Source organism: Crocuta crocuta, unplaced genomic scaffold (assembly GCF_008692635.1).
Source record: "Crocuta crocuta isolate KB4526 unplaced genomic scaffold, BGI_CrCroc_1.0 scaffold48, whole genome shotgun sequence".
NCBI classification, from domain to species: domain Eukaryota; kingdom Metazoa; phylum Chordata; class Mammalia; order Carnivora; family Hyaenidae; genus Crocuta; species Crocuta crocuta.
Window position 1 is genome coordinate 13,083,679 of NW_027533089.1, and position 25,922 is coordinate 13,109,600.

General features: G+C 40.0%; 1 protein-coding gene across 1 annotated transcript; it reads left to right on the top strand.

Moving 5' to 3' along the window:
• The first annotated feature begins 6,021 nt into the window (after positions 1-6,021).
• LOC144216631 (guanylate-binding protein 1-like) lies at positions 6,022-23,919 on the top strand. The gene is made up of 11 exons (XM_077746066.1): positions 6,022-6,180; positions 13,801-14,009; positions 15,285-15,412; positions 16,978-17,087; positions 17,359-17,555; positions 18,165-18,407; positions 19,727-20,007; positions 20,625-20,837; positions 21,602-21,704; positions 21,943-22,136; positions 22,738-23,919. Exons 2-11 carry the CDS (start codon positions 13,820-13,822, stop codon positions 22,852-22,854), a joined length of 1,776 nt encoding a protein of 591 aa, XP_077602192.1. The 5' UTR covers positions 6,022-6,180; positions 13,801-13,819; the 3' UTR covers positions 22,855-23,919.
• The last annotated feature ends 2,003 nt before the right edge of the window (positions 23,920-25,922 follow it).

Below are 25,922 nucleotides of genomic sequence, written 5' to 3' on the forward strand. Positions count from 1 at the left end.
TAGTTAACATACAGTATAATATTAGTTTCAGGTGTGCAAATAAAAACGAAGAAAAAACCTGCAAGGAATTAGCACAATGCCTACTATACAGTAGGCACCAAATGCATTGTACTTATTATAACATAAACTCAAGCTTCAATGCCTCAACAAAGCTTATATACTGTGAGATTAAAATGTGGTAAAAATAATTATATAAATACATGTTCTTTTACAGTATTAATAAGTTTTTTTTTGACGTTTATTTATTTTGCACGCGCTAGAGAGATAGAGCACGAGCAGGGAAGGGGCAGAGAGAGGGAGACACAGAATCTGAAGCAGGCTCCAGGCTCTGAGCTGTCAGCACAGAGCCCGAGGTGAGGCTGGAACTCACAAGATGTGAGATCATGACCTGAGCTGAAGTCAGACGCTCAACCAACTGAGACACCCAGGTGCCCCAGTACCAATAAAAAATTGTCTATTAATTTCTACCTCTCAGTGTAGGTCAGATTTTAAAAAACAGGATTCCACCTGTTAGGAAGGATGTGAAAGTACAGACGCTTTTTTTATATGCACTTGGAAAGTAGGAGAGTGCAAACATTTCCAGAAGCAAATTTTAAAGTATGTCTCAAACATCTCCGAAAGAGCATAACCTTGAACCAACGTGTTCACTTTCACAATTTGATCCACTCAATCATGAATGCTTACTGAAGGCCTATTATGTGTCACACACTGTTTTTGAGGGATTCAAAAGTCAAAAAGAAACAGAAATCTCTGCCTTCGTGAAGGTAACATCCTATTAGGCAATAAAAATGTAAATTATGCAGAATACCAGATTACAGTTTCTATGCAGAGAAGTGAAACAGGAATAGGGGAGAGCAAGTGCTGGCAATTTGAAGTAGAACAATTTTATACAGGGGGTCAGAAACGGCACCGATGAAGTCACATTTCAGTGCAGATCTAAAGCCGTAAGGGAGCAGGTCACTGGATATCTGCGGAAACAGCATAAGTTGCAGGGGAAACAGCAAGTGCAAAGGCCTTAGGGAAGGAGCATGGCCAGTGTGTTTCAGAGAGGCCAGGAGAGACAAGTTATAGAAGGGAACCCCCAATCCTATAGCCCCTGTTATCTCTTGTGAAAAGCTGGCTTTTACGTTACTAAAGCAAGATGCTAACAGCCTGAGAGGAGTCCAGGCATTCTCTGAACTGTCCACTACAGCCAGAGCTGGAATTAGAAGTGAGATTGAGAGGATTGGAGTCAGCACACCAGAAGCATCTAAAATGGTCCACCGCTTGCAACATTCTGATCACTATACCCTATATTAAATGCAATCCATCATCGTATCTTCAAGTTGGTGACTAGCTACCATTCTATAAAGGATTTAATGCACATGACTTGGTAGATGCCACAGACTTTAACTCCTACAACTTGTCACAGGCCATAACTGATGTTCATCATCTCCCTTCTCCACCATCCATTCTAGATTTTCCTTGTCATAGCCAAAAGCAGGCATCCTGATTTAGCGATTCAAAAAAGCTGAACTGTGTGCTACTCCTTCTACAAAAAGCAGACTAACCCAAAGAGAAAATAAAACTGGAAAGATCCTTAAGGGTTTCATAGCTTCGGGTACTAGCAGGTCAGCATATCAGCTGATGAAAAAGATAATGAGCCCCTGTGGGGACAGCACATTCTAGTTACTTATTAATGTTTATAAAGAGTGCACACAGCCCTAAGGTGCCCGGCTGGCTCAGGGAGCAAAGCATGCGACTTTTGATCTCAGGGTCGTAAGTTTGAGCCCCAAATTGGGTGAAGAAATTACTTAAAAATAAAATCTTTTTTAAGAAAAATAGTGCAAGCAGCCCTTTGTCTGCCATTTTTATGCTGCATTGACATATGACAAACTCATAGTAATGCCCACAAATACTGTCCAATGGCAAGTTACAATCACCCAGAGCATATTTCACATTGTTGAATAAAGTCACAGATAAGAAGGGGTGCCTGGGTGGCTCAGTCAGCTAAGGGTCCAACTTCAGTTAAGGTCATGATCTTACGGTTTGTGAGTTTGAGCCCTGCATTGGGCTCTGTGCTGACAGCGCAGAGCCTGGAGCCTGCTTCAGATTCTGTGTCCCTCTCTCTGCTCCTCCCCAACTCCCGCTCTCTCTCTCTCTCTCTATCTCTCTGTGTCAAAAATAAACAAACATTAAAAAAAATCTTAAGTCACAGATAAGTTACTGCAATTGGAAAAAATCCACAAATTTCTCATGGTTTTCTATAATAACTTATATACACAATATTGCCAATTGATCAGTATTTGTTGAAATCATGGAAAATGTACAGTAATGGAGTAACATTTGGCCTCTACTTAACACTTGACTTTATATATGTTTTCCTTTTATTTTGACTAATTCATCATAATCTGTTTGGGACACAGATGTTACACTTGTTATTGTTGTTGTTTTTAATTTTAGCATTTTTCCAAGTAGTCATGCAAAAATGGATTAAGTCCAGAAAATAGTTTGATGATTCCCATGACATTTTCATTACTGGAAAAACATCATTTTTCATCATGATGTCTAGTAGAGCAAACCTCATTTTAAAATGTAATAATTACCAGGGTAACTGGGTGGCTCAGTTGCTTAGGCATCTGACTTTGACTCAGGTCATGTATGATCTTGTGGTCCGTGAGTTTGAGCCTTGTGTCAGGCTCTGGGCTGACAGCTCAGAGCCTGGAGCCCGCTTCAGATTCTGTGTGTCCCTTTTTCTCTATGCCCCTCCTCTGCCTGTGCTCTATAGATCTCTCTCTGTCTCTCAAAAATGAAAAACATTAAAAAAAATTTATTTAACATGTAATAATTGCAGTGCTCCTGATTGGCTCAGTCAGTTGAATGTCTGACTCTTGATTTCAGCTCAGGTCATGATCCAGGGTCATGGGCAAGCCCCACATCAGGCTCCATGCTTGAACATGAAACCTGCTTAGGATTCTCTCTCTCCCTCTGCCCCTGTCCCCTTCTCATGCTCTCTCTCTCTCTCTCTCTCTAAAATAAAAAAAAATTGGGGGGCACCTGGATGGCTCAGTCGGTTAAGTGTCCAACTTTGGCTCAGGTCATGATCTCACCACTCATGAGTTCGAGCCCCGCATCAGGCTCTGCTCTGACAGCGAGCTCAGAGCCTGGGGCCTGGTTCAATTTCTGTGTCTCCCTCTCTCTCTGACCCTTCCCTGTTCATGCTGCCTCTCTCTCAGAAATAAATAAAACATTAAAAACATAATAAAGGCTTTACAATAAAATGTAATAAAATAATAAAACAAAATAAAATAAAATAATAAAGTAAAATAAAACAAAATAAAATAATAAAATAAAATAAAATGAATAAAATAAAAAATAAAATAAAATAGAGGTGCCCAGGTGGCTCAGTTGGTTAAGCATCTAACTCTTGATTTTGGCTCAGCTCATGATCTCCTGTTTCGGGAGTTCAAGTCCCGCACTAGGATCTGAGCTCCCAGTGTGGTGCCTGCTTGGAATTCTTTCTTTCTTCTCTCTCTGTCCTTCCCCTGCTCTCTCTCTCTGTCTCTCAGAATAAATAAACATTTCTAAATAAATAAATTAAATTAAAATTTTTAATGTAATAATTGCAACAATCCCTTCAAAATAATGGTCAAGTTTCTTCAAGACATTAGTAAATACCTTTATATTTGATTTATATTGAATTCAGGTAAATTCAAGGTTTTTTATGCTCTGTGGAGTCTTCAACAAATTTTGAAGATTCTTGTTTTTCCAATCCAGAAACGACATGTCATCTGTACTGGTGTAAACATTTCACTAACTGAACAATATATACAAACGTTTAAATCTTGAATAGACTAGCTAGGATCTCAATAGTTTGAACAACTTTTAAAATTTGAATAGGGGCGCCTGGGTGGCTTAGTCGGTTAAGCGTCCGACTTTCGCTTGGGTCATGATCTCGCAGTTCGTGGGTTCGAGCCCCGCGTCAGGCCNTTGAATATTGTTTATTAGGTCAGGAACAAATACAGGCCTAAGTAGTCCCAACAGAATGACTCCAATCTCTCACCCTAAAAGCTTAAAGAATGGCACCAAAGGATGCCACAAGTCTTACTGCAAACCTCCATCATTTCACAATAAAGTAGATAGAAATATGGATAAAAGACATTAACTACTGATTTGGGACACCTGAATGGCTCAGTCAGTTAAGCATCTGACTCCTGGTTTTGTCTCAGGTCACGATCTCCTACAGTTCGTGGGTTCCAACCCCATGGCTTCAGACTCTGCCTGCACTGACAGCTCAGAGCCTGCTTGAGATTCTCTCTCTTCCTTTTCTCTCTCTGCCCCTACCCCACTTGCACTCTCTCTCAAAACAAATAAGCTTATAAAAATGTTTTAAGTTTATATATTCAAATTGGCAAAAGTGTGGAGTTTATCTCATGGCTGGGGTCGTCTTATATTTAATCACATAATATCCGTTGAACCTCTACTCTATGGCAAGCCCTATTGTTAAGTGCTGTGAATACATTAGTTAACTGCTTTTATGAGCTTGAATTTCAGGTAGTCACAAGGGGAAAAAGTCAAGGTGATGTGAAGGAAATTGGCAAAGGGTTCACAGGAGACCAATAGAATAAAAGGGGATCCTCCCAAGATCAAAGGTAAGAAAGTTTCATGTCTGTAAAGTTGTTGTGTCTTGAAGATGAAGGCAGGAAGGAACTGGGTGTGTACTAGCAACAGAAAGACTCAGCTAACTCATATTTTCAAAGCAAACTGAAGTGCTATTTACTCAGAGACATTTAGAAAGATAATGCAGAAAGGAAAAAGAAAAGAGAATAAATTCTATTTGTTAAATTTCTCACACTGGCTTCCAGGTAAAGAGATCTGGGATCAGCAGAGAACTTGGTAAATCTCTCCCTTTCTCCTCATTTCCCTATTCCTTCCTTTTAGAAGCAATGCGGAGGAGAAGAAAAAGCAGAGAATTTAAAGGCAAAATGAGTTTAGGGGCACCAAGTAGCTCAGTCAGTTGAGCACACAACTCTTGATTTCAGCTCAGGTCATGATCCCAGACTGTGGGATCAAGCCCCATGTTAGCCTCCATGCTAAGCATGGAGCCTCCTTAGGATTTTCTTTCTCCCTCCGCCCCTCTCCCAGGTTTCACTCTCTTAAAATAAAAAAGGTAAAAAGAGCTTAAAATTTGATTCCCACCCCTGTGACTTGCTCAGTGAATATGGACAGCATATTACTTACCTTCCCTCAAGCCTCCTTGTTTTCACTGTAAGATGAAGACAATGTCACTTATTTTGCAGTATTGTAATCAGAAATGAATTAGACATGTAACACACATAGTTCTTAGTCAACAACCAAGAAATAAATCTGTTACTTCTACTCCTGTTCACTCAGAAAACCTAGACAGGCAGTATAGTGAAGTAGCTTAACAAGAATGTTTGGGATCAAGAATGATTGAGTTCAGATTATATATATATATATATATATATATATATATATATAGTGCTGTGATTTGGGTTAAGACATTCCACTTTTCTGTGCCCGTTTCTACAAAATCCTGGGGAAATGTTTAGTATATGATATGTTATGAAACCCATGTAAGATAGTCAGCTTAGAGCCTCAAGCATGTGTGCAATTCATGGAGCCCCTTCCTGACTGTGCACTGGGTATTAGTGCCTGGTGCTGGGTGTTGGTGAGTGTGTGATATGCCCTTCTCCTCACTTGCTGTACATAGTAACGAGAAGCCAGGCCCACTGTGTGTTCATCACATAAGGAAATGAGACTTAAAAATTGACATGATGCTTCTTCATTCTAGGTTTCTCAAACCAAACCCCAACTCTGAGCTCCATTTCATTATTTTACGCATCTGATAGACATTCTTTAAAATCAGTAAACATTCTATAAAATCTCTTTCAAAGAAATGTAAAGTTTCTGGTTGAGAAATTGTGTTAAACCCATATAGCCTCCCACTAGGACAGCCTCCAGAACTTCCTTTTATGGTTGTTGAGTAACGGTGTCCTAGTACTTTCAGTTTCGGGTTCCTATAAAGTCTGTTACTGGGGATGCTTTGCTTCTAGCTTGTCTTTAAAGGAAATCTGGAAAGTCCGATGGCATTACACAGGTAAAATAAAAGATCCATGTTCCAGTGCAAGAGGGAGAAGTAAGAAACTGCTCTGCCTAACTGAAGAAGATAAAAAAAAGGTAAGGTCTCCACTTTACCATCAAAGCAGCTTTCTCTTCAGGTTTAAAGGAGCTCTACTCTGGGAAATGGAGCTCATGACAAGGTTGGGGCAGGGATGGGAAGGGATTTATAAAGGTCAGTTTCTTAAAAAGTGACCAGGATAAGGCTGCCTGGGTGGCTCAGTTGGCCGAGCCTCCAACTTCAGCTCAGGTCATGATCTCACAGTTCCATGAGTTCGAGCCCCACGTCGGGCTCTCTGCTGCCAGCACAGAGCCTGCTTCAGATTCTCTGTCCGCCTCTCTCTTTCCCTCCCCACTGTGTGCTCTCTCTCTCTCAAAAATAAATACACACTTTAAAAAAAGTGATCAGCATCAAGACGGGCTACAGGTGAGTCTGCTGTGGGACGCTAGGTCAGATAATGAAATACCAGTGTCATCAGATGGTAGCATGTTCCTATCTGTTACTACTGTGCTTGTGTGAAATTGGACACCAGCAGACATGGGGCTAAATGAAGTTTGAAATGCATTAGGATTGTCTTTCTTTTTGCCGACTTTGTCTGTGTTGACGGGACACAGTTAAACTCACATTATCTTTGATAGAACTTCCTTAGTACAGATCCAACTGCAGCTAACAAACTGAAAGGTTGCATATATATTATATTCAAGAAAAGAAAAGAATAGAAATGAGGTGCAGTGAACAGCCACCTGACACTGAATTTTTAAATGTTTACTTATTTTTAGAGAGCGAGAAAGAGAGAGAGAGAGAGCACATGATCAAGGGAAGGGCAGAGAGAGGAAGAGAGAGAGAATCCCAGGTAGGCTCTGAGATGCCAGCGAAGATCCCAACACAGGACTCAAACTCACGAAACCATGAGATCATGAGCTGAGCCAAGATAAGAATCTTGAGTCACCCAGGTATCCCCACCCAATACTATTAAAAACAGAGAAAGAAAAATCTGAAACCCAGAGTTAAAAGAAAAGATTTATGAAAACATCATACTTTTAAATTATGGTTTTTAATCACTTGAGCTTTGTTTCAAAGTGTATTTCTTCCTTTAGAAATAGTCCAGGTTCAGTAGATCCAATTACTTAGTGCCAACTTACTCCTTACCCCTTACAAGTAGAATCTGGAGCCCATTTGACTAGAAAGTTTCTGTTTTAAAGAATCTACTGATGCATCACTAAAGGCAACAATCTTTGTTTACCTTGACCTCTCTGTGCTCTCAAGCAGTTCCAATCTTGCCTTCTGGAAATTCCTGGCCTGAATTCCTTGGCGTGGCACTCTCTCTCCTTTCCAGTTTCAGTTTCCCTTTCACAACCCCTATATTCCTCTTCCTGCTTCCCCTTCTCTACAAAATGGAAAAGCAGAACAAAACAGAAAACATAGAAGTGTATGTCTGAAAATACAAATCTTTTCTTTCAACAACTTTCCCTGTACCTCTCCTGATCTGCTTTCTGATTTTTTTTTTTTTTTAGTTTCAGGTGTACAATATAATGATTCAACAATTCTATACATTATTCAGTGCTCATCACAATAAGTACACTCTTAATTCCCTTACCTGTTTCACCCCAAACCCCATGCACCTTTCCTCCAGCAACTTCCAGTTTGTTTTCTATTTTTTAGAATCTATGTGGTTTTTGCATTTTTCCCCTCTTTTTTGCTTTGTTTGTTTTGTTTCTTAAATTAATTTCATATATGAATGAAATCATATGGTATTTGCGTTTCTCTAACTGACTTATTTCCGTTAGGATTATACCCTCTATATCCACCCATGTTGTTGGAGATAGCAAGATCTCATTCTTTTTTATGGCTGAGTAGTAATATTCCATTGTGTGTATATACCATTTCCTCTTTATCTATTCATCTATAGATGGACGTTTTGATTGCTTCTATAGTTTAGCTATTGTCAATAATGCTGCAGTAAACAAAGGGGTGCATATGTACTTTCAAATTAATGTTTTTGTTTTCTTTGGGTAAATACCCAGTAGTATAATTACTGGATCATGTGGTAGTTCTATTTTTAATTTTTTTAGGAACTTCCACACTGTTTTCCAGAGTGGCTGTACCAGTTTGCATTCCCCCCAACAGTGCCTCAGGAATCCTTTTCTCCACATCATCAGCATCTTGAGGTTTTTTTAATTTTGGCAATTCTGATAGGTATAAGGTGATAAGTCATTGTGATTTTGATTTGCATTTCTCTGATGATTAGTAATGTCAAGCATCTTTTCATGTGTCCATTGGCCATCTGTATGTCTTCTTTGGAAAAATGTCTATTTATGTCTTCTTCCCATTTTTAATTGGATTATTGGTTTTTTGGTATTGAGTTGTATAAATTATAGACTTTGGGTATTAACCCTTTATCAAATGTATCATTTGCAAATATCTTCTCTAATTCAGTAAGTTGTCTTTTTGTTTTGTTGATGGTTCCCTTTTCTGTGCAAAACTTCCTATTTTAATGTAGTCCTAATAGTTTATCTTTGCTTTTTTGTTTCATTTGACTCAGGAGACACATCTAGAAAACTGTTTCTATGGCTGATGTCAAAGAAATTATTGCCTGTGTTTACTTCTAGGAATTTTGTGGTTTCACATCTCATATTTAGGTCTTTAATATATTTTGAACTTATTTTTGTGTATGGATAAGAAAATGGTCCAGGTTTGGGGCACCTGGGTGGCTCAGTCAGTTGAGCATTGAACTTCGGCTCAGGTCATGATCTCATTGTTCATGAGTTCAAGCCCTGTGTTGGGCTCTGTGCTGACAGCTCAGAGTCTGGACCCTGCTTTGGATTCTGTGTCTCCCTCTCTCTCTCTGTTCCTCCCCTGCTTGCACTCTGTCTCTCCCTCTCTCTCAAAAATAAATAAAAATTTAAAAAATTTTTAAAAAGACCTCAACTGCAGCAGTTTCTTACTTGACACATCCCCAAAAGCAAGGGAATCAAGAGCAAAAATGAACTACTGGGACCTCGTCAAGATAAAAAGCTTCGGCATGACAAAGGAAACAATCAATAAAACTAATAGGCAACCAACGGAATGGGAAAAGATAGTTGCAAATGACATATCAGATAAAGGGCTAGTATACAAAATCTATAAGGAACTCACCAAACTCCACACCCAAAGAACAAATAATCCGGTGGAGAAATGGGTAGAAGACATGAACAGACACTTCTCCAAAGAGGACATCCAGATGGCCAACAGACACATGAAATGATGCTCAAGGTCCTTCATCATCAGAGAAATACAAATCAAAACCACACTGAGATACCACCTCACACCAGTCAGAGTGACTACAATGAACAAATAGGGAGACTCTAGATGCTGGCGAGGATGTGGAGAAATGGGCACCCTCCTACACTCTTGGTGGGAATGTAAGCTGGTGCAATCTTTCTGGAAAACAGTGTGGAGGTTCCTCAGGAAACTAACAATAGAACTCCCCTATGACCCAGCAATAGCACTGCTAGGAATTTACCCAAGGGATACAGAGGTGCTGATGCATAGGGGCACATGTACCCCAATGTTCAGAGCAGCACTCTCAACAACAGCCCAAACATGAAAAGAACCTAAGTGTCCATCAACAGACGAATGGATCAAGAAGATGTGGTTTACCTATACAATGGAATACTACATGGCAATGAGAAAGAATGAAATCTGGCCATGTGTAGCAACATGGATGGACCTTGAGGGTGTTATGCTGAGTGAAGTAAGTCAGGCAGAGAAAGACAGATAACATATGTTTGCACATATAGGTGGATTAGGAGGGAGCTAACGGAGGACCATGAGGGAGAAGAAGGGCAAAAATATTTGGGGAGAGGGAGGGAGGTGAACCATGAGAGACTCTTGAATGCTGAGAACAAACTGAGGGCTGATGGGGGAGGGGGAGAAGGGAAGGGGGGTGATGGGCATGAGGGAGGGCACTAGTTGGGATGAGCACCGAGTCTTAAATGTAAACCAACTGGACAATAAACTATTTAAATAAATAAATACACACATAAAATAGTACAGTGAGAAAAAAAAAGAAAATAGTCCAGTTTCATTATTTATTTCATTATTTCATTATAGTGCTGTCCAGTTTTCTAACACCATTTGTTGAAGAGACTGTCTTTTCCCTACTCTTGTATATTCTTACCTCCTTTATTGTAGATCAATTGACTATAAAAACATGAGTTTATTTCTGGATTCTCTATTCTATACTATTGATCTATGTGTCTCTTTTTGTGCCAGTACAACACTGTTTTGATTACGATGGCTGTTTGGTATATCTTGAAATCTGAGATTGTGATACCTGCAGTTTTGTTCTTTTTCAAAATTACTTTGGCTATTTGTAGTCACGTACAAATTTTAGGATTCTTTGTTCTAGATCTGTGAAAAAGGCTATTGGTGTTTTGATAGAAATTGCACTGGGGCACCTAGGTGGTTCAATCAGTTGAGTGAATTGATTTCGGCTCAGGTCATGATTTCATGGTCCATGATTTCAACCCCCGCATTGGGCTCTGTGCTGACAGCTTGGAGCCTGGAGCCTGCCTCGGATTCTGTGTCTCCCTCCCTCTGCACCCTCCCCTGCTCTCACTCTGTCTCTCTCTATGTCTCTCTCTTCTCTCTCTCAAAATAAAAAAAAGGATTAAGAAATTTTAAAAAAGAAATTGCATTGACTCTGTAGATTTCTTGGGTAGTGTGGACATTTTAACAATGTTCATTCTCCCAATCAGTGAGTACAAAGTATCTTTCCATTTGTTTGTCTCACTGAGATCCTTCACCCTTTTCTCAAGTCCAGTAAGTATCTTTATGATCATTACTTTGAATTCTCTGTCAGGCATATTTCTTATCTCCATTTCAGTTAGCTCTTTTACTGTGATTTTTGTCTTGTTCTTTCTTCTGGGACGTATTCCTCTGTCTCCTTATTTTGTATAACACTCTACACTTGTATAAAGTCAGCTATGTCTCCTGATATTGGCATTATGAAGAAGAGGTCCCAATAGTGTCTTCTAGTGCAACACCCCCTGTTCACCAGAGCTTGGTACTACTACAGCGGTGTCTCCTATGTGTGTTGTGTGAGCCTTATCGTTGTGGTTGAGCCAGGTTTGCCTTCAGTGAATTGTCTGATATGTCCCTCTTTCCCTATTATGAGCAGGGTTTGGTCTTTGTGCTCTTACAGGGCCAGCCTTGGGCTTGTAGTTAGCTCAAAAGAGATGCCTGCCCTCAGTGCATTAGCCAAAACTGTGATCACACTGAACTGCATAGTGTTCTCTGTGCATTGTTCCCTGAGAGGCTTCTGTTGGTGGACAGGGCCTACAGTTAGATCAGATGTCTGACCCTAGTCTGCCTTTTGGGGTTGCAGTTAACCCAAACTATAAGGCTCTTCCTCTGTGCTGCCCCTTGTGAGATTTCTGTTGGTAGGCAGAGCTGGCAGTTGGATCGGATGTCTGCCCCCTCCCCCACAACTGAGGCTGCAGTTAAATTGGTGTGTGTGGTTGTCTTCCCTTCTCACAGTCACCACGGAGTGGTGCTGGCCACTGTTGAGGCTGCTTCAAGGACGAGACCTGGCCAGAGCACTTTGGAGGAACTTCTCTTGAGTGGGGTGTGTTGGATGGGGGGGGAGGGGGGGAGGGATCTGCAGGAGAACAGGATACATGGTGTTAGCAAACTAGACGATGAGCGTTCATAGTAGTTCCCACAGGTGTCTGTGTAACCAGTCTGGGGTTAGGAGAGAGAAATGGCATCTACTAGTTCTTTAGTTCTTGGAGAAGTCTCCTAAAAGTCCCTACCCCTTCTGCACACATTCTGAGGTTAGTAAATAAATCTCCTCATACACCCCAGGCTCCTTTCAAACTACTGCTTCTATGCTGTATCTAAGTGGGTTTGTTTGTTCTGCTGGCTCTTTGGGAGTAGGGATTCAGTTTTCTATCACCCTCCAGGCTCTCTAAGATTTTTCTTAAGATGTTAAGCCCCACTGGTTGTAAAAACTCAAAAGGTTAAGCCCCTCTGGTTTTCAGAGCCAAATGTAACAGGGACTTTTATTCCCCGCTGCATGTGCAGATACCCCATGTCTGGGGTGCCCAGTGAGGGGTCTGCTCCTCTCCCTTCTCTGTACTTGCGGTATCGCCCGTGCTTGTGGTTAGTCTTCTAGATTGGCTTAGTGTCCAACCAGACTTCGCCTTTGCTACTGTTTTCAGTGTGGCCTCCTCTCCACAATTACCTGTGGACGGTGTGTTCTGCCAGTCTTCAGTTCATTTTCTGGGTTAATTACACTGACGTGCCAGTTATTTAAGTGCGACAAGGTGAGCATAGGATCCTCCTACTCCGCCATCTTTCCAGGCTCCTCTGCCTCCTGACCTTTTAACCCTTATTTCATATCTTTTGTTCCCTCACTCACACACAAGGAAACATGATTTTTAGCCGTGTTAAGTATTTCCAGTGTACTCATACCCCACGCAGCTGGAGGTTAATTTACTGTGATGATAATAAAGTTGAAGTTTAAAGGCCTCTAGCTTATAAAAGCCCATACCAAGGCTTCAGAAGGGTCCCTAGTCATATGTTTCAGATGGTCATATGTTTTTATAAAATTTGCAAAAGTAAGTTAATTTTATAAAATTTGCAAAAGTAAGTTATATTGGTTCCACTTTTGGAATGGTAATGTGAGAATTCTGTGGACCCTCATTCCAGCCAACAAGCATAACTATGGGAGAGGGGACACATTTAGAATCTCTGGGAACTGTTCACGGGTATACATGAAATTACATATGAAAGTCATTATTCATAGTAAGAATTAATGAGTAAATAAATCACCATTGAATATTTTCCATATAACCAGGATGTAAAATAAATCTCTCTAAATTCTATTCTATGTTCCACTTAATATTTACTTTAAATTTCTAAAATACCTTTTATTACCTTGAGAGAGTGTGTGCACATGTGCATATGTGCATGTAATCAGGAGAGAGGCAGAGAGAGAGAGGGAGAAAGAGAGAGAGAGGTAGAGAGAGAATCCCAACCAGGATCTGTGCTGTAAGTGCAGCCCAACTCAGGGCTCAATCCCACAAACTGTGAGATCATGATCTGAGCCAAAATCAGAGTCAGATACCTAACAGACTAAGCCACACAAGCACCCGTGCTTTACTCTAAATTAAAAAAAAAAATTTTAACATTTATTCATTTTTAGAGACAGAGAGAGATGGATTGTGAGTGGGAGAGGGGCAGAAAGAGAGGAAGACACGGAATCTGAAGCAGGCTCCAGGCTCTGAGCTGTCAGCACAGACTGACGTGGAACTCGAACCCACAGATCATGAGATCATGACCTGAGCTGAAGTCAGACACTTAACTGACTGAGCCACCCAGGCGCCCCTCTAAAATTTTTAACGAGAATCCAAAAGGAAAGTTTTCCATGGTGAATTCAATGGACAATTTTGTTCATAAGAGTGGCTCAATGTTCATTAGATATGGTCATACCAATATTTTTTCAATGGACTACTTTGATAATACTTATGTAACTTTCTAAATGATACATATCTTATCTATCTTAGTGATGAAACAAAACTTTTGGCCATGTTGAGGAAACTGAGGACTCCAACTTCTGAACGTAAAATAACCTGGTGAAGTTCTTGATCTACTTGGACTGGCAATTTTATTTCATCCCATCTCTTCCCTTGCAGACCAGGGAACACCGTGAACATGGCCTCAGAGATCTGCATGCCGGCCCCAGTGTGCCTCATTGAGAACACTGAAGGGCAACTGGTGGTTAATCAGGAAGCTTTGGAGGTCCTGTCAGCCACCAAGAATCCTCTCGTGGTGGTGGCTATTGTGGGCCTCTACCGCACAGGCAAATCCTACCTGATGAACAAGCTGGCTGGGAAGAACAAGGGTGAGTGGCACCAAAAAAGCTCTGCCGAGTCCCTTCTGTCCACCCACACTGCCTGCATTGAGCATGGTGATGCAAGGAGAGAAAGTTAGAGACACGGAGGAATAGTGAAAGTTATCTTTTAATTCACGGTTATGCTCTTATCTTCACTATGATCTGAAAGAGGCAGTTCATCCCTCTCCCACTTTGCCTTAGTTTCCCCTTTTAAAAGCATAAATTGTTCCTTTCCTAGAAAGACTAGTGCAGTAATAAAAATCATTAATGTACATAATAAGACATTTACTAAAATGTTCATGTAGTAAAAGCAAGTTTTTACCGGTTATTAAGATGCAAAGAATGTTTCTGTCTGTATTGGCTTTTTTTTCACTGTTGTAAAATATACATAACATAAAATTTACCATTGGAATCATTTTTAAGCCTACATATAGTTCCGTGGCATTAAGTAAATTCACACTGTTATGCAGCCATCACTATCATCCATCTCCATAATTTTTTCAATTTCCTCAACAGAAACTCTGTACCCATTAAACAATAACTCCCCAGCCCTCAGCAACCACCATTCTATATTCTATCTCTATGAACTGGACTGTTCTAGAAACCTCATTTAAGAGGAATCAGACCTTTTTTGTCCTTTTGTGATTTGCTCATTTCACTTGGCATAATGTCTTCAGTGTTGTACCATGTGTCAGAATTCTGTCCCTTTTTAAGGCTGAATAACTACTATGTGCACACTGATTTGTTTATCCCTTCATGTGTTGAAGGACTCTTGGGTTACCTCCACCTTTCGGCTATTATGGATAATTTGCTAAGAACACGAGGGCACAAATATATGTTCAAATCCCTACTTTTACTTGGGGGGGTGGGGATTATATGCCTCCAAATCATATAGGAATTCTATTTTAATTTTTTAAAGAAACCATCATATTGTTTTCCATAGCAACTGTATCATTTTCCATTTGTACCAGAAACATATAAGGTTTCTAATATCCTCACATCCTCCCCAACACTTACTGTTTTCTGGTTTTTTGATAGTGGCCATCCCAATGAGTGTGAAGTAGGATCCTATCGTGGTTTTGATTTGTTTTTCCCTAATGACTAGTGATGTTGAGCATCTTTTCATTTGTTTATTGGTCATTTATGTATTTGCTTTGGAGAAATGTCTATTCAAGTCCTTTGTTCTTGTTTTAATCAGGTTGGTTTTTTGTGTTGCATTGTAGGATTTCTAGATCCATCTGCTATTAAAACTCCACCCCCTCTTCTCCCTACTCCCCCTCATAGGCTTCTCTCTGGGCTCCACGGTACAATCTCACACCAAAGGAATCTGGATGTGGTGTGTGCCTCATCCCAAGAAGCCAGACCACACCCTAGTTCTTCTTGACACTGAGGGCCTGGGAGATGTAGAGAAGGTAAGGATTGAGGATTCAGTTTTGAAATAAGGCCCTCATCCCTGAATATTCTCTACACAATTTAATTTTTCTTTAAATAGGAGCTTACATTTAATCACAATATGTTCTCTTAAATTTCTGTTTATGTGCCCTAAGACCAAGGTTAGCAACCAGTAATCAGGAAAATGTTTACAAGGCAGAATCCTAGAAGAAGATCATAGTAATCATTAGTAATTAGTACTATTCTAATGATTAACAATAGGCTGTATGCAGGGCTCAGTCAGTTAAGTGTCTGAGACTTCAGCTCAGGTCATGATCCCACAGTTCATGAGTTCGAGCCCCGCATTGGGCTGTGTGCTGACAGCTCAGAGCCTGAAGCCTGCTTCAAATTCTGTGTCTCCCTCTCTCTCTGTCCTTCCCCCACTCACACTCCGTCTCTCTCAAAATTAATAAACATTAAAAAAAATTTTTTAAGGCTGTATGCTAAACCAGTTAACCCAGAAGCTTAAAATCAATGTTATGAGTTCAATCCTGCAGAGAATTTTAGTTAAGGATTTAGATTCTGCAGGTCTATTACCCTCATATTTTTATTAATGTTTTATTTATTTCTGAGAGAGAGACATCATGAGCATGGGAGGGTCAGAGAGAGAGGGAGACACAGAATTTGAAACAGGCTCCAGGCTCTGAGCTAGCTGTCAGCACAGACCCTGATGCATGGCTTGAACTCACAAACCATGAGATCATGACCTGAGCCGAAGTGGGAAGCTTAACCGACTGAGCCACCCAGGCACCCCACCCTTGTATTTAAATATAAACCCTGTCACTATCTCAGTGGCCTTAGCAAATTATTTGACCTCTTTTAACTTCAGCTTTCTGAACGTGTAAAATAGATGTAATAGATCTATATTTGACTCACAGTGTCATTTTGAATAAGATAAGTAATGGAAAATGTTAGGTGCATAATAATTGCTTAGTAAAGTAGCTAACACAGTATATGTGTTATTACTCTCATATAAGTCAATTTTGCTATAAAAAGGAAAGGTCTAAATTTATTATTATTTTCTAAAATGTTTATTTAATTTTGAGAGAGACAGTGAGACAGAGCACAAGTAGAGGAGGGGCAGTGAGAGAGGGAGACACAGAATCCGAAGTAGGCTCCAGGCTCTAAACTGTCAGCACAAGCCCAGGGCCCGAACTCACGGGGCTTGAACTCACAAGTCGTGAGATCATGACCTGTGCTGAATCAGACACTCAACTGACTGAGCCACTCAGGTGCCCTGAATGTTCTAAATTTAAATTCTATTCAAGGCTTTAGAAGCCCACCAACCTTGACCATTGGTTTTGTAATTATCTGCCAATGATCATAAGAAGACCTAGTGAGAATCGGTATAAACTAAAAATACTAATCATAAAATGATCCAAAAGCCAAGTCCCACTAACATTTTCATTTAGATTTGGTTTTCTCATAATGCTTATTAATCTTTACATAAAAGCCCTCTAATTAATTAAGCATCTTTTTACTGCTGCTGATCTGGAAAGTGTCAGGAGAATGAAACCCAACAGCTTGAACGTGTTCTGATTCGCAGGGTGACAACCAGAACGATTCCTGGATCTTTGCCCTTGCAATACTCCTGAGCAGCACGTTTGTGTACAATAGCATGGGAACCATCAACCAGCAGGCCATGGACCAACTGCAGTATCCTTTCTGTAGTTCAAAATGGCCTCAAAGTAAGAGGGAAGAATTGCATTTAAAAACCAACTGCTTGGTTGTGGACCCTGGTGAATCCAGCACAAAAAGAGAAAATGTAAAAAATAATTCAAGGGCAGGGAAAAGATTCTATGTACCCACCGAAAAATTGACACTTGGGTTTAAATCAAAGGTGAAGTGAAGGTTTTAAGTATGTGGAACTAGTATGGGATCAGGGACGCTGTTCTTTGATGCCAGTCTTCCTTAGTTTGCTACTCAGCTATGTGACAGAGCTGTCAGATCGGATCAGGGCAAAGTCCTCCCCCAATTCCAATGGGATTGAAGATTCAGCGGACTTTGTGAGCTTCTTTCCAGATTTTGTGTGGACACTGAGGGATTTCTCCTTAGAACTGGAAGCAGATGGACGACCCATCACAGCTGATGAGTACCTGGAGAACTCACTCAAGCTTAAACAAGGTAAAAAGGGACTTAGAAATAAATGGAGATTATAAACGTAAGAGACTATCACTTTTTTTTCAGTGTGCCGTGTACAGTTCTCTTATATTTATAGTTTTCTGTTTTTTCTTAACTGGCTTTCAGTAAGAATTAATGCTTGTTTAATATATGAATTAGTAGATTGGATTTTAAATTATATTCTCCTCTCTTCTAAGAATAGTTTCTTTCTCTTTCATCTTTCCCTGTGCTATAATCCCTGTGACTTTATCTGCCTGCATAGGGCTTGTGATTAAGCCAAAGAATATGGTGTAGAATAGGCACTGATTGGAAGAAAATAGATAAAAGCATGAGCAGTGCTCTAGTCCGGGGATTGGCAAATGATGGCTCACAGGCCAATGACGGTCAACCCAGCCCACCCGCTGTCTTTGTAGATAAGGTTTTATTGGAATAATGCTATACCCATTCATTTATAGATTGTCTATGGCTCCTTTCTTGCTGCAAGAGCAGAATTGAGTACTTGGAAAAGAGACCGCCTCATTTGCAAAGCATAAAATATTTACTATTTGGTCCTTTACAGAAAAAGGTTACAAGTATTTCTATTCAGGAAATTCCTTTCTTATCTTCCTTCAGGTACCACTCAAAATGATCAAAATTTTAATCTGCCCCGACTCTGTATCAGGAAGTTCTTCCCGAAGAAGAAATGCTTCATCTTTGACCGACCCACTCATCGGAAGAAGCTAGGCCAGCTTGAGACACTGCATGATAATGAGCTGGATCCTGAATTTGTGCAACAAGCTACAGTCTTCTGTTCCTACATCTTTAGCAAGTCCAAAACTAAAACTCTTTCAGGAGGCATCAAAGTCAATGGACCTCGTGAGTCCTCTTCACAGTCTTTTTCTTCCATTGTTAAGATCAAAGGAGGGCAGGGGTGCCTGGGTGGCTCAGTAGGTTAAGCGTCTGACTTCAGCTCAGGTCATGATCTCACAGTTCATGGGTTCCAGCCTCACGTCAGGCTCTGTGCTGACAGCTAGCTCAGAGCCTGGAGCCTGCTTCAGATTTTGTGTCTAACCTCTCTCTCTGACCCTTGCCTGCTCACACTGGCTCTCTCTCTCACAAATAAATAAAAAAAAATAAAAAAAAAAAAGACTAAAGGAGGGTAGAGTTACATCCACCTAGTTTCAGCTTTAAAAAATGAGAATCTACTGCTCTTCCTGTGTTAAATTCTAGACAGCACCAACATTTCTAATAGATTTTACTAGCCAAATTTCTCGGGTGAGAAAAGATAGGAAAGGTGTAAGGAAAAAAAACCTCTGTTTCTTAAAACTGCCCTATTTATTAGAATCTGCATTGTTCAATGTGGTAACCACTTACACAAGTGTGGCTATCTAAATTTAAGTGTAAGCTAATTAAAGGTAAAGAAAATTTAAAATTCTGAGGCACCTCGGTGGCTCAGTGGGTTAAGCATCCAACTTTAGCTCGGGTCATGATCTTACATTTCGTGGGTTCTAACTCCCCATTGGGCTCTGTGCTGACAACTCAGAACCTGGAGCCTGCTTCAGATTCTGTATCTCCCTCTCTCTCTGCTCCCCCCCAACTTGTGCTGTGTCTCTCTCTCTCCCTTAAAATTAAATAAACATTAAAAAAATTTTAAGAAAATTTAAAATTCCAATTACCCAGATATATTTCAAAAGCCTATACATACAAGGGGCCAGTAGCTGATTGACATAGAATATTTCCTTCATCACAGAAAGTTGTCTTGGACAACACTATACTGGAATAAACAAAATCGAGTACACCTTTTGATTTTTTTCCACATTGATCAAATGCTTACCACAGATGAGGGCTGATGATAGAGACATAAATGAGAGAGGTATGGTTCCTGTCCTAATAGAAGTTGGGGGTAAAGTGGATGAAAACACTCAATATACATTGGCCTATGCTATCTAGAACAGAGATTCTCGACCTTTGATGTGTAAACATATCACCTGGACATCTTGCCAGCGAGGACGGTCTAATTCAGTTGTTCTGGGGCAGAGGCTGAGAATCTACATTTCTAGCAAGTCTCTAGGTGATGCTGAGGACATTGATGCTTTGAGGCAAATGGGTAGGAGTAGACATTATCAGAATTACATAAAATGGAATGTTTCTAATCCCACCGACAACAGGCAACATTATTTGTTCTCTGTTTGTAGGTCTAGAGAAACTGGTGGAGACCTATGTCGATGCCATCAGCCGTGGAGATCTGCCCTGCATGGAGAATGCAGTCCTGGTCTTGGCCCAGATCGAGAATGCAGCCGCAGTGCAAAAGGCCATTGCCCACTATGACCAGAAGATGAGCCAGATGGTGCAGCTGCCCACGGAAACCCTCCAGGAGCTTCTGAACCTGCACAGGGCCTGTGAGAAAGAGGCCATTGAGCTCTTCATGAATAATTCCTTCAAAGATGTAGACCATTTATGTCAAAAAGACTTAGCGGTAATTTTTTCTCAAGTTCATATGGATTAGGGTCTTAGAAAGCAGAGTACTACAGAAAATGAAATGGGTATTTATTTTGAGAGAAGCAATTCCTTCTAGACTTTAAAATGGTGACAACCACTATTTGTTATTATCATAAAAAGAACACATTTTATTATGATGAACTCAGTTTTGAAATCTTTTTCTCATGAATAATAATCTTCCTCATAATTCAACTAAATTCACATAAGTCACAATCAGAGCTTCTAATCAAATGCCCACTGTTAACCAGACTGATGTGATATCCTAATCGATCAGGATGTTGTCCTGATTATCATACACAGGCTTCTGTTGAGCCACATTTATTCCATATGCAATCACTGGTCCACTTTGAAAAGCAGAAGTTTATCTCTAAAGGTGTAGCAAGAAAGCTAGCAATCTCTGCTCTGAACTTCACCTCTAAGGAGAAAGGGACTTCAGTAAAAGTCAGGAGCAGGAGGAAGGATATGGTCCTATTGAGGTGTCTATGAGTTTTTCTAGGGTCATAGACTTCTTTTTGAGAGCTCCTTCAGATATTCCAAGGTCATGCTAACATCTTTTCCCTGCTATTCTTTTTACTCTCTATTTTTACATCAAAGGCCCAGCTGGAAAAAAAACGAGATGACTTTTGTAAACGGAATGTGCAAGCATCAACAGATCGTTGCTCAGATTTACTTAAGGAAATTTTCACTCCTCTTGAAGATGCTGTGAAGCAGGGGGTTTATTCTAAACCAGGAGGGTACCGTCTTTTCATCCAGGAAACACAAGAGCTGAAGAGAAAATACCTTCAGATACCTAATAAGGGGATACAGGTAACTAAGATTTATGTGCTGATTCTGGAAAGCTGCCGACATGCCTCCTTCAAAGACCAAAGTGTAATTGCACACATTGCGAGAACACAGCATTCATGCTTTCTTTCAGTAAAACTTGTACAGGGAGCCAGTTATACCAGATAGGTCCTATGTGCTTATCCAAGAGGGCACTCAATTGAGAATCGAGTTATTAATTGGATTTTCGGATTAACAACCAAGTTGTATTGCAATTCACTATTGTAGCTAGATCTTTATGCAGCAAGGAACAGAAACTCATTTTCTTAAACAAAAATGGGAATTCATCAGTTTAGGCTTTAAACTGGCTTTAAGGACTGCTGGATCCAAGATTTCAAATAATGTCATCATCTGCTGTCTGTTACTCCCCTCAACCCTACACTTCCTTCTTTCCTATTCTCTCTCCACCTTTTCTCTGATCTGCTTTCTCCATAATGGGTTCCTTTTTTAGAAACTCACCCCATAGGGTACCAGAGCACCAACAGGTCCAAAATTGGAGCCCTCATTCTAAAAGAACAAAGAATCTCTTTTTCCCAGTGTCTATCTCAGTGTCTTATAAAGGATTCTGCTTAGTAAGGTGCCATGGTTGCCCAACCTGCAGCATGTGCCCATGCCTGTGGCAAGGTGTACCACCAGGTACACTAGGGCCAAGAGGAGCAATTCCTAGAGAAAAGATGGTGGGAAGTCAATCAGGAACGAGCGCTTATATCCATATTCTATTATCAACTCCATGTTCTCTGGGTCCTAAGGCTGAAGAGGTTCTTCAGGCATACTTGAAGACCAAGGAGTCTATGACTGATGCGATTCTACAGACAGACCAGACTCTCACGGAAAAGGAAAAGGAGATTGAAGGTGAGGAGCCAGTCAAGAGACTAGATAGCCTCAAGAGTTCTTAAAGCTTAAATAATTTGGCCCGGTAAGCCTGGGATCCTTAAACCGGGACAAGGAGACCAAAGATGCCCCTTACTTGCTGAAGTCATTTCTGAGTAGGGCATATGTAGTCAGCAGCAACAATGACAGCTAAGCATGCAAGGAAGAGAGGGACAACATGCTTACTCGCATACATTTGTCTTCCTTTTCCTCCTCTCAGTGGAACGTGTGAAAGCTGAATCTGCACAGGCTGCAACAAAATTATTGGAGGAAATGCAAATAAAGAATCAGCAGATGATGGAACAGAAAGAAAAGAGTCATCAGGAACATGTGAAACAATTAACTGAGAAGATGGAGAGGGATAGAGTCCAGTGGCTGGAAGAACAAGAGAAAATTCTAGCTTTGAAACTTCAGGTATTTAATTGCATTACCGTAAGGTTTCTGTTTTTCTCTTCTCTCCACTCTCCCTGATCATATCGTAGTGTGGTGGTGAGAACATGAGGCCTGCAGAAAGGACCTTGCTTGCCACTTGTAGTGTTCAATTTCTGTCTGCCTGACTGACCTGGCCCCTGCCTCTATCTGGTTATTAAAAGATTCTATTTGTGGTTAGGTCACACCCAGTCCTTTATCTGTACATCCTTTCATCTGTGGTGGCTGTTCCCTGGTCGGCATTCTGAAAAATCTCTTACATGGATCTTTTGCTTAATACTATATGAAGCAAGAACTGCTGTGTCTCTGTTACTTAGGACAAGAAACAAAAGTTCAGAAAAGATTAAATAACTTTTATAGGGTCACACAGCTTGGTAAGATATCTGAACTGTCTTCACCACTTAGTAGAAATGTAATCACAGAGCTAGGATGCCCAAGAGAATGTATAAGGAAAATTAAGGGTACTAAAAATATCAAAAAGAAATTTAATACTAAAAAAAAAAATCTATGAATGTGGAAACTAGATATAAATTAGAGATTTACTTTAGTGCTATACTTTATTCAATCTCCAATTGTCCCTTTTTAGGAACAGGCTCGTCTATTAAAGGAAGGATTCCAAAACGAGAGCAAACGACTTCATGCTGAGATACAAAATATCCAGAGGAGCATGGAAAAGCCAAGGAAAATTTGTTTATTAAGCTGAAGACCCAAAGAATAGAGCTTCCTGGTCATTCTTACCCAAGGCATAACTTAAGTAACTTTCAAATTTGGAAAAGTATCATTAAATTTGCAAGTAATTAAGTTTTGCATTTTTATAACGCTAGAAATTTACAAAGATGTGCAGTACTGTAATTAAAAATCATATCCATCTTCCAAAAAATATTGTAAATTGTATGACAGAGGCCAGTTTTACCTCTCTAACACAGAAAGTATATGAGCTAGTACCATTCAGGAAAAATTTATTCCTCTAGGTGACCACTAATAGACAAATGGATGTTGAACAAAGTCTTAGGTAATAGTTTAGGAACATAGTCGGGCATCAGTTTGGCCAAGTGTACAATGGATTTCAGGGATGATCATGGTAGCTTCTTCGTGAAAACAACGTGTGGTTTTCCATTATATCACAGCTGCACCATCTGTGAGCAATGATGTGATCCAAGCAGGAAGGAAACCACCTTATATAGAGATCTAGAATCTACAGAATTTTCATAAGAAGCTAGAAGAAACCATTAGCATGAGTAGGGGTTGGGTCACAAACAAAGGGGCCGAAAAAGGAAACTCCTTTTTTACTTAATTCACCCCGATTGTAACTTTAATGGGACATTTAAAAGCTTTAGATAATTGACACTGGACTGAACATAGTAACATGATGGCAATTATGCATTATGTACTTGTAACAATATATAATTCACAAAGATGGGCTTTAAATGATGACAGATATATACTAGAAGACTGAACTAACTTAATTATTAGATCATTTATAATCCTATAAATGAGGCAATCTTTTCCCACTTCTCAACAGTCTATACTAGAAAGTTTGCTGATTTTCCCTGAAGTGATTATAGATTGTTTTTTTTTATTTTTTGAATAACAAAACAATGCTCTTGGTATTGCTTAGTGTACATAGACTTCATCCTAATTTTCTAAAGTCCTAGGTAAATGGTTGATAGTTTTCAAAATGATTAAAAATTAGTTTCATGCTGAAAATAAAATATGCTTCACTAGGCTTTTTTTCTCAGTTTTCACCAAAAAAAAAAAAAAAAAATAAGGCTTCACTCTTCACAGCAATGGTTGGCTAACTTCTCTTCAAAAGACCAGGTAATAACTATTCAGGGCTTTATGGGCCCTACAGTCTCTGTCTTAACTGCTCAACTCTGCCATGTAGTGTGAAAGCAGTCACAGACAATACATAAATGGATGGACATGGCTGTGTTCCAATAAAACTTTATTTTCAAAAAGAAGTAGCACCCACAAGCCATGGTTTCCAGATTATTGTTCTATGCAAACACTGGGCAAAGTCTATGTATCTGCCTTATGTTGCAGACATAAGTGGCTCCTCCCCACTCATACTCTGTCTCTCAAAAATAAATAAACCTTAGAAAAAATTTTAAAATATTAAAAAAAAAGAATCAATTAGGCCAATGAAGGTATTCACTGAAAAATAAACACAAACCTAAAGATTTAAGAAATCTTTTAAATATTTGATAGATATACAGATAAACTAAAAATCAACACTGTTAGTACTCTCCATGCATAATTTCAACGAATTAGATGAAATGGACCAATTTCTAAAAAAAATCCACAAACTCCTAAAATCCATCTAAGGTGAAACAGATGACCTGAATTGTACTGTAACTTCTAAAGAAATTGAATTTGTAGTTAAAAAAAAAATCTGAACTGAACTCCACAAGATAGTGGAATAGGAAGTCCCGCCCCTCATCTACACCAAACAATGCTATTTCACTTTGCTGCTATTTCCCTCTAATTGGAACAGCTTAGCATCTAGAGAAAAAATTTGCTCAGCCCATGACTTTTCCCTCAGGAGCAAAATATGAGTGAAGCAACCATCTGATATTAGCCTCACCTTTCAGGATGCTACCCAAAGACCTACTTCTATCTCATCTCACTCAAGAGTGATGAGGCAACCAGCCTAGTTAGAATGCAAGGGGGGCAACTTAGAACAAAGAAAAGGGCAGGAGCTCTCCACTGCCTGCATGGTTCTATGGGGTTGAGAGAAGTTACCCAATTGTCAGAGTTAGAGGAAAAGAGAGAAGTAGAGCTTGCACCCAGTGCCTTTCCAGAACATCCTGGCTTTTTAGTATATTGTCCTAAGGAAAAGGAACAGGCAGCTCTCAACAGCTGGCATGGCTGTATGGGATAGAGAGAGAGACACAATCCAGACTCTTCTCCTTCAGAAGGGAGGGAGAGAAACGGAGCTTAAACTCAACAACTTCACATTTCAGTACTGCGACCTAGGAAAATGTGGCAGGCGGTTTGCGGGGACCTGCATAGCACTGTGAAATTGGAAGAAGGCCCACAACTCTGAGACTTCTCCCCTGGAAGACAGGGAGAGGCCTGGGGTGTGTTTCCAGTCTGCTGCCCTATCAGTGCACTCCTCTTAAGGAAATGGAAAGCAGGCTTACAGTAACCGAAATGGCTCTGTGAAATGGAAAGAAGGTGTACCACCCTGCAATCTCTTCCCTAGAAGGGAGGGAGAGAACTGGGAAGTGCACATCTACAGAAAACATTTGACAAGCCCCCAGGGTCTCCAGCTGGGCTGACCAGTGAATGTCTTTTTCTGCCAAAGCAATCTGTAAAGAGGAAGAGGTGAATGCTTCATCCGATGCACAGATACCAATGCAGAGTTATAAGGAACATGAAGAGCCAGGGAAATACAACACAACCAAATAAACAAAATAAGTCTACAATAACCGACCCTAAAGAAATGGAGAACTAGAAGTTGCCTGACAAAGAATTCAAAATAGTACTCTTAAAGCTCAATGAACTACAAGAGAACACAGATAGACAACTACAAAGAAAAAGCAGTAAAATACATGAACAAAATGAGAATGTCCAGAAAGGATTAGAAACCATAAAAAATAATCAAGCAGAAAATCTGAGTTGAAGAATACAACTGACCCCCCTCCCCAAAAAATCAACAGAGAGCTTCAACAAGAGACTTAATTATTCAAAAATAATCAATGACCTTTTCATGGAAATGAAAGGTAAAGTGTAGGAAATATAGTCAATGGCATCTTAATAGCATTGTAT

Coding starts and splice junctions, on each gene's coding strand:
- LOC144216631 (XM_077746066.1), top strand. CDS start 13,820: ATGGCCTCAGAGATCTGCATGCCGGCCCCAGTGTGCCTCATTGAGAAC. Junction 18,408..19,726: donor CATCAAAGTCAATGGACCTC/GTGAGTCCTCTT, acceptor CTCTGTTTGTAG/GTCTAGAGAAACTGGTGGAG. Junction 20,838..21,601: donor TACCTAATAAGGGGATACAG/GTAACTAAGATT, acceptor CTGGGTCCTAAG/GCTGAAGAGGTTCTTCAGGC.